The sequence below is a fragment of the Perna viridis genome, chromosome 9, assembly GCF_037379345.1.
Source record: "Perna viridis isolate PV_CMFRI_1.1 ecotype Kerala chromosome 9, ASM3737934v1, whole genome shotgun sequence".
In the NCBI taxonomy this organism is placed as follows: Eukaryota; Metazoa; Mollusca; class Bivalvia; order Mytilida; family Mytilidae; genus Perna; species Perna viridis.
This window is the reverse complement of record NC_142453.1, coordinates 30,168,667-30,180,396: the sequence shown is the minus strand read 5'-3', so window position 1 is coordinate 30,180,396 and position 11,730 is coordinate 30,168,667. Positions and strand designations below refer to the sequence as shown.

General features: G+C 32.8%; 1 protein-coding gene across 2 annotated transcripts; it reads left to right on the top strand.

Moving 5' to 3' along the window:
- Positions 1-240: 240 nt before the first annotated feature.
- Positions 241-5,268, top strand: LOC148607743 (alpha-ketoglutarate-dependent dioxygenase alkB homolog 4-like). Of its 2 annotated transcripts, none has more exons than XM_088544322.1 (4): positions 241-418; positions 1,725-1,854; positions 3,898-4,049; positions 4,273-5,268. In XM_088544322.1, exons 1-4 carry the CDS (start codon positions 320-322, stop codon positions 4,777-4,779), a joined length of 888 nt encoding a protein of 295 aa, XP_088400448.1. In that variant the 5' UTR covers positions 241-319; the 3' UTR covers positions 4,780-5,268. The 2 variants fall into 2 exon arrangements, with proteins under 2 accessions (XP_088400448.1, XP_088400447.1); XM_088544321.1 differs by having other exon boundaries at positions 243-418; positions 3,895-4,049.
- The last annotated feature ends 6,462 nt before the right edge of the window (positions 5,269-11,730 follow it).

Genomic DNA, 11,730 nt, shown 5'->3' with positions numbered 1-11,730 from the left:
CCGGAGATATAAATAAACAAAAATAAACCACTTATAATCAATGTAACGGTCTGTGGTAACGTAATACCGTAGTCATTTATATTTCTTGACACTCCGAAAGACATTAGTTTGGAAAAACTTCACATTTTTATTACGACAGAATTCTTTCTACCATGGATTAAATGTAACTATTGTTGTCTTATTAGTCCTAACTGCTACATACAAATACTGTGGTTATGAGACATATCGTAGAACAAGAAAGACATATTTTACTGTTTCACTCCCGTGCTACATTTTGACCCTGTAGTATTTTTTTCGATGCCGATGGGCTGATGGTTAGATGGATATGACCGATACATGTGGATGTAAAGGAATTCGTACCTGTATTATATGTGAAAAACAAGGCAAACCAACAATTTCTCTAAAACAAATCAAAGCTGTAAGGATACATGTAGTTATTTTTTTTAAACTGCGATTTCTTTTAAATGATGGAAATTTCAGTCCATATTTAATAATGAAATTTCTATGGCAAGCCGTTGTGGAATTTATTCCCCATTTATTGATATCAATAAATTATTTAGATTCACTTTTATATCATTACTATCTGTATCGGTCTTAATCAGAATGTATATAGTGCTTATTTTAATCAGTATTTTATCAATATCTTATGCCTTTTATCTTGAATAAATATTATTATTATTTTAGCCAAAACAGGGACTTTTTATTACAGGGATTGGTCACTCCTCACAAAGTCTATGTGATGTGTAATAAAAAGAGATGCGCTTTAAGCACATGCTACACCCGTTGCCCTTTTAACTTGTCCTTATGCTTTTAATGAATTTATTTGATCAACTAGAAATACTGTGAGCCCTGTTAAATACTCTCCCCCCCAAAAAAGTAAATAAAAAATGCACAAAAAATTTGGCACTATCAAGGCAACCTCAAGTTTAACTAACTACTAAGTTTGTTGTCTTGATTTTTTACCCATACATTTCTATCTTGTTCAAAACACAATTTTCTGACAAGTAGCATTAACCAACTTGTTTAAAATCTTTTCGAGAACTGCTGAAATTATGTGATACTTTCATTGTACACATTATCACTAATTTGAGCAGCATGATATCAAACAATATTCTTTAAAACCATCAATTTATGTTTAAAAATTTTAGTTTTAAGATAAATTGTAAATAATGTATTTTTATGGATAGTTTTTGTTTATTGCACTTATAAAAAGGCGAAAACTTGTATCGCCAAGTATATGCTGATTGGAGATGGGTGGTATGACCATTCATGTACATAAAAAATACCTTTTTTCCAACCCATAAAAAAAATCTTGATATTTTTGGCAACCACAAAAATACTAAAAATTCAAAAATATGATCCCAAAAAATCATCCTAGCCTTTGTATGGCAGACATTTCTGAGTAGCCCACTCCCCCTTTTTTTTTTGGGTTTCAATTTTAACCCTTTTGGGATTTGAACCTGGAGATATTTTTATGTTTTGACTACCACCAAAAATTTTTCCAGTGCCAAAATTCCAAAAGGGATTAAATTCATCCCTGTGCATGCAGGGATTGCACTGATGGTTCCACAGAAGGGTTACAGGAAGCTCCCCATTTGAGATTCAGGCATATTAAAAGCTGGCATGTGAGTTCATGCTTTTGTCAAAATCACCTTGTTAAAGCAACACCTCAGACATGTGTAACAATATTGTTTACATTGCAACTTGTAGCATTTATGTTCTAGGTTAAACTATACAACTACTGCTGTAGATGCAAAAGAGCCTGGTGCAGTTCAGGCCTACTAGAAGATGATATTCACCACACAGAAACAAGTTACAACAAAAATGATGGTGCAGAGGCAGCCAGTCAGAATGGTATTTCTCAAAGTTAAAAATATTTTTTTTTGGTTATTTGAAAAAAGCTAAGCTACACTGGCAACATAACAACGTGTGACTTTTTAGTATACTAATATAACAAAGTTACAGTGTATCCATTTGCACCATGAAAACTGATTTGTTCAACATATCATAGTTTTCCTTTCCTCTTTTGTCTACCCGAGACTTGACTTTTTATGAGCAACTCGGCGGTTGTTTCTAGAAACGCAGAGGATGCTTACCCTACTGGTGCACCTGGTCCATTTTCCCAGTTTTTAGTAGAGTCCAAGTTGCTCATTTACTTTTGTTTCTATGTATGTATTATTTCAGTTACCTTATGTATTTTGTTGTGTTTGTCTGTTTTCCATGTCTGGTCTTTGTCCCTGGATTACATTCTCTTTATTTCCACTAGAATCTTGGTTCCCTTGATTACTCTTTATTTACCTGGTACTACTTAATTTTCAAGTTTTTACCTGTGAAAGCAAATATACTGTTACTGTCAAAAGGATAAAACTTTAAATCTTAGAATTCTTCAAACATCCTGATGATCAACCATATATTGATAAGCTGACAATGGTATATATATATTTTAGATTGTTTAACCCTTAAGGAATGTTAATATAGATTGTTTAACCGTTAAGGAATGTTAATATAGATTGTTTAACCCTTAAGGAATGTTAATATAGATTGTTTAAGGCTTAAGGAATGTTAATATAGATTGTTTAAGCCTAAAGGAATGTTAATATAGATTGTTTAATCCTAAAGGAATGTTAATATAGATTGTTTAAGCCTTAAAGAATGTTAATATAGATTGTTTAAGCACAAAGGAATGTTAATAAAACTGATGAAAATTCTTGATTTAATTATGTATCACCTATTATCTCCAGTTCAGAAAAATTTGGGCTGGATTTGACCAAAAATTATGATTTATTAAAGAAATATCATTTCTGTATTAATTTTAGATACCATTAATCTTGCCTGTGGCCACTTTTAAATTAGCAGAAAACTCAGTATGCTGAGAAATAGCAAACTGGTGAAAAATAAAAAAGTTTTTAACCTTGCCTGTGGCCACCTTTAAATTAGCAGAAAACTAAGTATGCTGAAAAATAGCAAACTGGTAAAAAATAAAAAAATTATTAACAAGAGTAGATGATAATGACATAGTCTGCTCCATGTTCCTACGGACATTTTTGGGAGGACCCCTGTCACCCTGCCCTTTTGATTCATTTTCGGTAAATTTTCCCTACTTTCATGATGCAATTTCAAGTTTGCCTCTGACATGCTAAAGTACTACTTTTCAACCTTGATTAACCTGCCCTTTTTAAAACATGCAGGGAACACTATGAATTCACTTTCAAGTTCAGATGAAGCACTATAGTCACTTTTACTTTCAATTTAAAAAATAATGGTTTTTAGAATTTTATTTAGGTAATGTTATTCTTGATTAATGTACTGAGCCAAGTATTGGATAATCCTGCTTCTTTCTTTTAGATTAGATTGTCAGTTGAAGATAGTACATTTGTACATTGTACTAGTAATTAGTGATTGAGATTACCGGGTAGGTTGGAAATGGGGTGGGGTGGGGTGGGGTGTAGTGATGGTTATGTACCATTTATCACATTCCAGCTGATGATGTCCCATAATTTTAATGTGCAAAGTATTGCCCATTAAAATTCTGAAGATCAATAAAAATGGCCCATTCTCCAAATTCTAATCTCAGTCACTGAGTATTACTTCATTTATTTGTACCTTGCCACACAAAGTACAACATGTGCTACCCTTTGAAAAGTTGCATGTCCATGCTTCCACCTGTCCATTGAACTCCATTCCCGATGATTTCCAGATGAAAATTGATTAATTAATTTTTTTTGAAACTTTGCACAGTTGTTTAGTATGTATTGTTGAATACAGGTTAAATTCAATTTCCAGCAATATCCAAAATGTAGTTTTCAAGCCATTTTGAACATTTTGCCATCCCCCTTTTTCACCATTATGTGGCGGGTATCACTTAATATTCCATTCATTCCCAATTTTTTGTAGAAGATGAGACAGTATGTCAACACAGTGGTCAAAGTATTGAATTTTCTGGAATTGTCATAATACCTGATTTTGTCAGTGCTCAAGAAGAAAAAGAAATCTGTGATAAAATTGACCAGACACCATTCTCATTGTCACAGTCTGGTAGGAGAAAACAGGTGTGTATCACATAAAGCTTATACATTGGGGACTTTTTCTTTGGCCCACATTTTTTATGCTTATTGTTTCTGACCACTCAGGTACATGTATCTGTTGACCAATTGCACATGACAGTTATTGGTCACCTTTCAAAGTTATGTAATTTAAATTGTTCTAAATGTTCTTATAAAATAAACTCATGTTATCTAAATCTGTGTATTAATGTCTTGTATTTCTTTTCAGGATTATGGACCTAAAGTCAATTTTAAGAAAAAGAAACTGAAGATGTCAAATTTTACAGGCTTACCAGAATTTAGCAGAGAAATATATGAACGTATGAAAAAGGTTGAAAGGTTATCAGATTTTTTACCAGTTGAACTTTGCAACTTAGAATATACTGCAGAAAGAGGGTCATCCATTGATCCCCATTTTGATGATTTTTGGTTATGGGGAGAAAGATTAGTGACGTTAAATTTATTGTCCGACTCTGTTCTTTGTTTTACCAATGAAGACAGACCAGAATTGGAAGTACATGTTCCTATGTTTAGACGATGTTTGTTAATTGTGTATGGTCCTGCTCGTCATGTGTGGAAGCATGCTATACATAGACAAGATATCCAGGATCGGAGAATTGCCATTACATTTAGGGAATTGTCGAAAGAATTTCAGAGTAATGGATTAAGAGAAGAAGAAGGAAATGAACTTCTAAAAATAGCTTTGACCTTTAATGGTCTTGCAGTAGGTGTTTAAAAAAAGTTAAAGAGGTATTTTATGTAAAGCAACCTTTTAAAGATAAAGAGATATTTTATATAAAGTAATGTTTTAAAGATAGACACATTTTATGAAGAAGCTGATGTATCTGATTACTGGGAGTATATTGACAATTTTGAAGTTTCAAAATTATTGATAAAAAATTGAATGCCAGTCGGTTTCGTAACATGTAAAATTAGGTGTAAGTTATGAGGTCTCACTTATGACAAAATAGCTTATGATTAATTTTCTACTTAGGAATTTTATTGAAATTGACCACAGGCCTTCACTTTCCACAGCTGAAGAGGAGGCTAAAGCTGTAAAAATTTGGAGAGAAATTGACACCTGATGCATAGTAACTTCTGTATAACTGATTTTATGTTAGAATGATTTGAACCATGTACATGTTTTTTCAATTTTTTTAAAATATTTTGTTCAGATTTATATTATTTTGAAGTATACACATTAAATATTAAGCATACAGATACATTTCACTCTTAGAGTCTCTTTTTAACTCAACTTTGATTGTGACAGATTATCAAGGTCATTGATCATAGTAAACTTCATTTACTATTGTAACCCCCCACCCCCCCCCCAAACAAAGTTTTGGGTATATAGGAACCACCCTGTCTGTCTGTGTGTCTGTTCCTGCCTCTGTTCATTTGTCTACATTCCTTATTTTATTAGTTCATAGATTCAAGTTGAAAACAAATCTTGAAAACTAGATAACATTTATAGGCGTTGCCTAAATGTTTTTCAAGTTTATATCAATAATTGATTTGGTAATCAGTTTTTTTTTTTTACCAAAAACCTTTGAAAATACCCTAAATATTCTAAACTTCCTTCCTTCCTTACTTACTTAGTCCTTTGCATGTTTGTTGACACATAGGGCAAGGACAAGTTATCCTCTACTCCTCTCTGTTGTAGGTTTTCCTTTTGATGATACCCCAAGTGTACCCTTTCGACTATTTCTCTCTCAGTGGTTCGACAATAAGATGTTTTAGGTCTTCCTCTCTTCCTTCCGGTGTCTACTTTTGGCCCTCCTTATTCACATCTTGTGGTGGTCTGTGAAGAACATGACCGAGCCATCTCTATTTCTTTTGTATTTTTTTTTTGTTGTAACACATTTACAGGAAATGATCATAACACAAATAATAGAAAGAAAGTATGTAAATTCAGACAACAACAACAAAGAAAAAAGAAAGATATAAATTAATATGGTCTACCGGTACATTTGTTTGATTAACATAGGAACTTGCAGCAGTGGTGACTGCTATTCAAAACAAATTGTATTTTGTTTTCTGTTAAAGAGTTAAAGTTTTCATTATTACTTTTAAGCTTAGTAATTAGTTCTTTTCTATATGAATTTTAGGCTGGACAATGAATACAGAAGTGAAATTCATCTTCTATTTGCCCAGTGGTACATTTTGTGCAAATTCTGTTATTTTGAGGGATATTTTTATAGTGACCTTTCTCTATTGCTAGAGAGTGGGCACTTATTCTATATTTACAAATTGTTGACCTATCAGACTTGTATCTACAGACATCAACATAGGAAGGCCTTTGGTTTTGCCTATAGATAGTTTTATAGAAAGATAATTTATTGCTTTCACCTATTCTACTATTTTGGTTTTGTAAGGTTTGATCATGGAGTCTTTGTTTGATATTAGATAAGACATTTTTTGATATTGCTATTATCATCAGTTAAGTAGCCAAAACCAAGCTTCTTTATCCATAATTTAATTGTTGTTATCCATTTATTTGAATCCGGGATATTTGTATATATTTGTTTACCAATGTATTTGCTGAATTGGAGATATGTTCCCAAAATTTTATTGCTAGTATTTTTACTTTCTCTTGTAAAGGGTGTCTATTAAGCTCGGTCAAACATGCAACATTTGTTGCTGTACTATGTATTCCTAAATTTTCTTTAATTTATTTGATATGTAAGTGTTCAAATGGGTCAGTATCATTAAGATTGCAATATCAGTAGTATCCATGTCTTTGGTGTTCATTATGTGGTCTTCATTGGAGATTTTATCTGGCCTCAATATTTTCATTGTCCTCCTATGACAGTTTGTTGATGTCTTTTTATGTCATTTACCAGCTTCCAGAGCCATAAAGATAGTTTGATGTCTTAAAAAAGGCTGCTGTTTTCTTAAGAGTTTCTTGTTTTCAGTCAGATTTCTGATAGCTCTTACAGTTTTTTAGTATTGAGAAGTCAAATGGGCCAAAAACCCAAAATTTGATTTTTTTTATTTTTGGTCAGCTTTTGAAAAACAATAAAAAATTGATTGTTTATGAAAATCCCTGCCTGTTTTTTTTTTAATCAATTTTTCAGATATCTCTTATGGTTTTTCAGTTAAGTACCATTCTGTGTAAGAATCAAGCAATTGGTGGCACATCATTTTCCTCAATTGGTCTTTTTACCTTAAATATATTCAGCTATATAAGTTTATCCGAAAGCATCTGTGAAAAAGATACATTTTAACTCACTTGGGTATGTGAGCTATTGTCATCACTTAACGTCCTTTGTTGTCTGTTGTTAGTTTTTTTTTTAACATCTTCTCTTCTGAAACTGCTGGAACAATTGGAATGAAATTTGGCATGGTTGTATCCTTTTTCAAAATTTGGGAAATGTGGAAAAACATGGCGGCTATTACTAAAAATAGAACATAGGGGGTCAATATACAGTTTTTTGCAAATAACTAAAAAAAACTGTTGAATTTAACAAATTTTGATTTAGGGTAATACATAGGGTATTATTGTTCACCATCAGAAGACAGACCCATGCGAAAATTTTCAAAATGATTCGTCACCCAATTTAGTAGTTATGGGCCATGAAACAGATTTTTTTTTGTCGTTTTTCATGTGTACATCTTTGAAAATCTTTTCTAAAATCATTTAACAAACTTTAATGAAAGTTGGCATAGTTTTTCTTTAGGGTATCTTGCACAAACTGATTATTAAAAATTTCTTAATCAGTTTACAAACATGGCCTTCATTACTAACGAACATTGGGGTCAAAATACAGTTTTTTGTAAATAACTCAAAAAACATTGAATTTAGCAAAATTATTACAAAAGGGTTTTATTGTTCACAATCAGAACACAGACCTATACTGAAATTTTCAAAATGATTCGTTGTCTGATGTAGGAGTTATGGCCCTTCAAACATTTTTTTTGTTGTTTGTCACATGTACAACTTTGAAAATATTTTTCTTTGAAATCAATGGACAAAATTTAATGAAAGCTGGAATAGTTGTTCCTTAGGGTATCCTGCACAAACTGATTGTCTACAAATTTTTCATTGGTTGAAAAACAGGACCATTGTTACCAAAAATAGAACATTTTGGTGGCAATGCTGTATTTGCTATCTTTTCCACAACTAAAGAAGTATGATGAAGATGAAAAGAAATTTAAAGAAACAACAGAATTATCGAACACTAATCCAATCCATTATAATTCTGACAAAATAGATATTGCATCACCGGAGTAGGAATATTGAAATGATATTTAAGCGGCCATTTTCAAATTGCCTGCCATTTTGCCGGCATTTTCACCAGTTGTTTAGATTCCAATGATTTTTGGTTTCCTCAGGAAACATGGTAGTCTAAGTTGTATGGTGATGATTAAAATCTGTTCTGGACAGCCATTTTCTCGCTATTTTTTTTAAATATTTATACTTGATTTGATTTCAACGATATTTGGTTTAAGTTATGGTCTCCTGAGTTGAATGGTGATGATGAAAATGTTGTAAATGTATAGCCATGATTTAACTTCGTCTTGTTTTCTTTCTCAGCATAGGTATAGCGTGCTAGTGCAATTTACTGCCATCACTTTGCGCCCGTCGTCATCATTAACATTTTAACTAAAATAGAACATAGAGGTTAGACAGTAGTTTAGCATATATCTCAAAAACCGTTAGGTTTCGTTAAATTCTGACTAAATATCCGTCAAAAAACAAGGCCACCGTTACTAAATATAGAACATAAAGGTCAGACAGTAGTTTCTCGCGTATATCTCCAAAACTGTTAGGTACAGCCAAAATCTGTTGAAGATAAAGTGTTCAGCATGTTGAGATTTATCTGTGCTCAAATTGTCATTTTAATCTGTCAAGCCATGTTGGAGTTATTGCCCTTTTTCGACATTTTTTGCTATTTTTAATAATGTTATTTCTTTCAAAAATCTTCCTCTCTGACACTACTTGACCAATTGGAACCAAACCTGGTATGAATGTTCCTTGGGGTACCCTACATAGAACTGATATGGGGATTATTGATCCGTTGATAAACGTGGCAACCGTTACTAAAAATAGAACAAAGGGTTCAGACAGTAGTTATTTTGCATATATCTCCAAAATTGTTAGGTTTTGCAAAATTATTTCAATTGCTGAAAGTACCCTTATTATGAGGCCTTCAAAAGTCTTCAGGAATCAAAGTTGTCAGGCGACTTCTTTTAAGAGTTATTGCCCATGGTAACAAACCCTGCTGCATTTACTTACTTATTTAATAAGGCACGGTTTGCTAGGTAACCTTTCAGGCCCTCTGAGAGCCTGTTGTTTACTCCTTGCCTCCATTTTTTTCCACAAGGCAACTAAATTTGATCAATCAATATCTTAAAAAGGGAAACTTTACAAGTACGTTGTACTATGATTTTTTTCTTGAGATTAAGAGGTATAAATACTTGGATAATGCTACAAAGTATCTGCTTTTTTTATTCGTGTGTCACACCTTATACACATTTTTCCTGATCTATAGTTAAATAAATGTTTGAAACTTCATAAATTACTGTCAAAATACTATTTGGTTATTGAAAATACACAGCTTTTTACAAATTAGCAAGATCTTAAAGGTGGTGAAAAAGATGCTGTGTTATATTCTAAAGAACCATATTTTATTAAGTATAAGTCTGTATAGGATCAGGCAGCAGGCAATGTCTATAATGAGCCCTCTCCAAAGATGGAAGGTATAATATTTACATTTGATAAGCAATAAAATATTTATCAGTTGTGGACTTTTCACGAAGAAAATATGTTACATATGGACCTGTTCAGATTATATTGACCAAGGACGAAGTGACAAAAAAGTACAAACCTTGACTGAAGATCTGAGTATTTGTAAAGTTCAATTAATTTTCTGTCCTATCAATGCGAGAATTACCAGACATCTTTATATTTTCTCATTTGCGATGGATTCAAGTCTCTAAATTCACAATAAAATCATTCAACACTTTATGATTAATTTTCATTAATTTTAGGCAAATAAGACTCTTTATTGCCCCTCCTCCTTTACAAATTATTACAGTCTGTAATAATATATCATTGTTTAATGATTTTATTCCAATAAAATAATATTAATTTTAAACATAACTGACAATTTCATGTCAGTGTTTAAAATTTTGGTCAACCATGTATACGATAATTTCCTATCTTGCGAATTTGTACACAACACAAAATATTCAATGCACCTGGAAGTAAAATAAGAGGCTAAACCATTTATCACATATATTATAAATTAGTATCATAATTACGCATGAATTAAGCCTGAAAACACATTTTGCAAGGAAAGGGAAAGAAGAGAAAATAAATAGCAAAAAAAGACTTACATAGAAATTTAGAAATTAAATTTTAAAAAAAGTTGAAATTAAATTAAAATGAGATTAAAAACAAAATAAACTCAAGCAGAGCAGTTCAAACTCAATTTAAAGGGAATTATGCTTAAGGTTTACAGTAGAAAGTAAATATGGGCTATATTAAAAGTCTATGGTTATATACAAAATTAGATATAATCTATCGGAAAACCGGTCCTCACCTATATTTTGTCATTTTTATGCATGGCTTTTGTGGCGTTGGGCAAGATGTATTTTATATTATTCTAATGATAACGGTATACATTGCCACACTGAAATTGAAAATTGACCCACCCTTGAAACCTTGCTTCAAAAAAGCCAATACTAGTACATTAGTCGAAATCATTCCAATTATTTAAACGGTCGCGACCATTTTAAAAGTTAGAAATAAAAGATACAAGTCCAATCTGCTTTCGTTATTTTGATATGCACAAACTATACATTTTGCAATAGGTCCAAAATTGTACTTATGAACAGTATATCGCTGCCTGTCAGTTCGTCCATGTGTTGCACGAGAACTCAATGCGCTCCTAGCTGTTTTAATGTTTTTTAAGCATTAGTTAACTTCATGGAAGGTACCTTTTCGTTTTTTATTGTTTTCTGACCCCCCCCCCCCCCCCCGGGTTTCGAGACTTATCGTTTCGGCAAAATGGTCCTAAACATAAAAAAAATCAAACAAAACGGAGCTTAACTTTATCGTAAGTTTATGTTACACAAACAGCGGATCATAAAGGTATGATTTATTGCTTCATGTACACTCCAGACTGCTGGTGGAAACATCGGCGGTGTACGACACATCACCACGCGGAGACCTTGTCCTGGAATAACGGTGCGGTGGTGGCTTCCACTGTATGTACTGTCAAAGTAGTCTAAAAGCTCAGCTGCTCCGCTGGATTAGCTGGACAAATAGTTTTAAGCAAGTGCGTACAATTTTGTAGATCGTCTATTGGTAGGAACGCAAGACCATCAATCATACCACAGAAGAGCTTGGAGTCGTCAATCTGTCAGTACAACGGAATCAAACCAAGGTGCTGAATCTTCCTCCAAGTGGTTTGAGTCAAGTGGTAGAAGCATCCTTGGAGGTCAGTGTGTCTGCCAAACACTGCTGTCGCCGCTAGAACTACACTGTCTTCAAAGTCTTTTACAACGGTCTGTACTGCCATTTGGAGCAGTCTATCTTAGCAACGGTCAACCAGAGTCTGGAATAGCTCTGTGTAAACGTCTTGACAAATATCTGGCTTGGCTTGGCTTGTCTCTGGTGTTAGTGGTCTGCTCTTCATTGATCAATCTGGCTTTTGCGTACTGTATACTGTATATCAAA

Bases quoted from the DNA above. Each gene is read 5' to 3' on its own strand.
- LOC148607743 (XM_088544321.1), top strand. From the start codon at position 320: ATGGATATGACCGATACATGTGGATGTAAAGGAATTCGTACCTGTATT. The intron at 1,855-3,894 runs GTATTTCTCAAA...AATTTTTTGTAG, and splicing joins AGAGGCAGCCAGTCAGAATG to AAGATGAGACAGTATGTCAA. The intron at 4,050-4,272 runs GTGTGTATCACA...ATTTCTTTTCAG, and splicing joins AGTCTGGTAGGAGAAAACAG to GATTATGGACCTAAAGTCAA.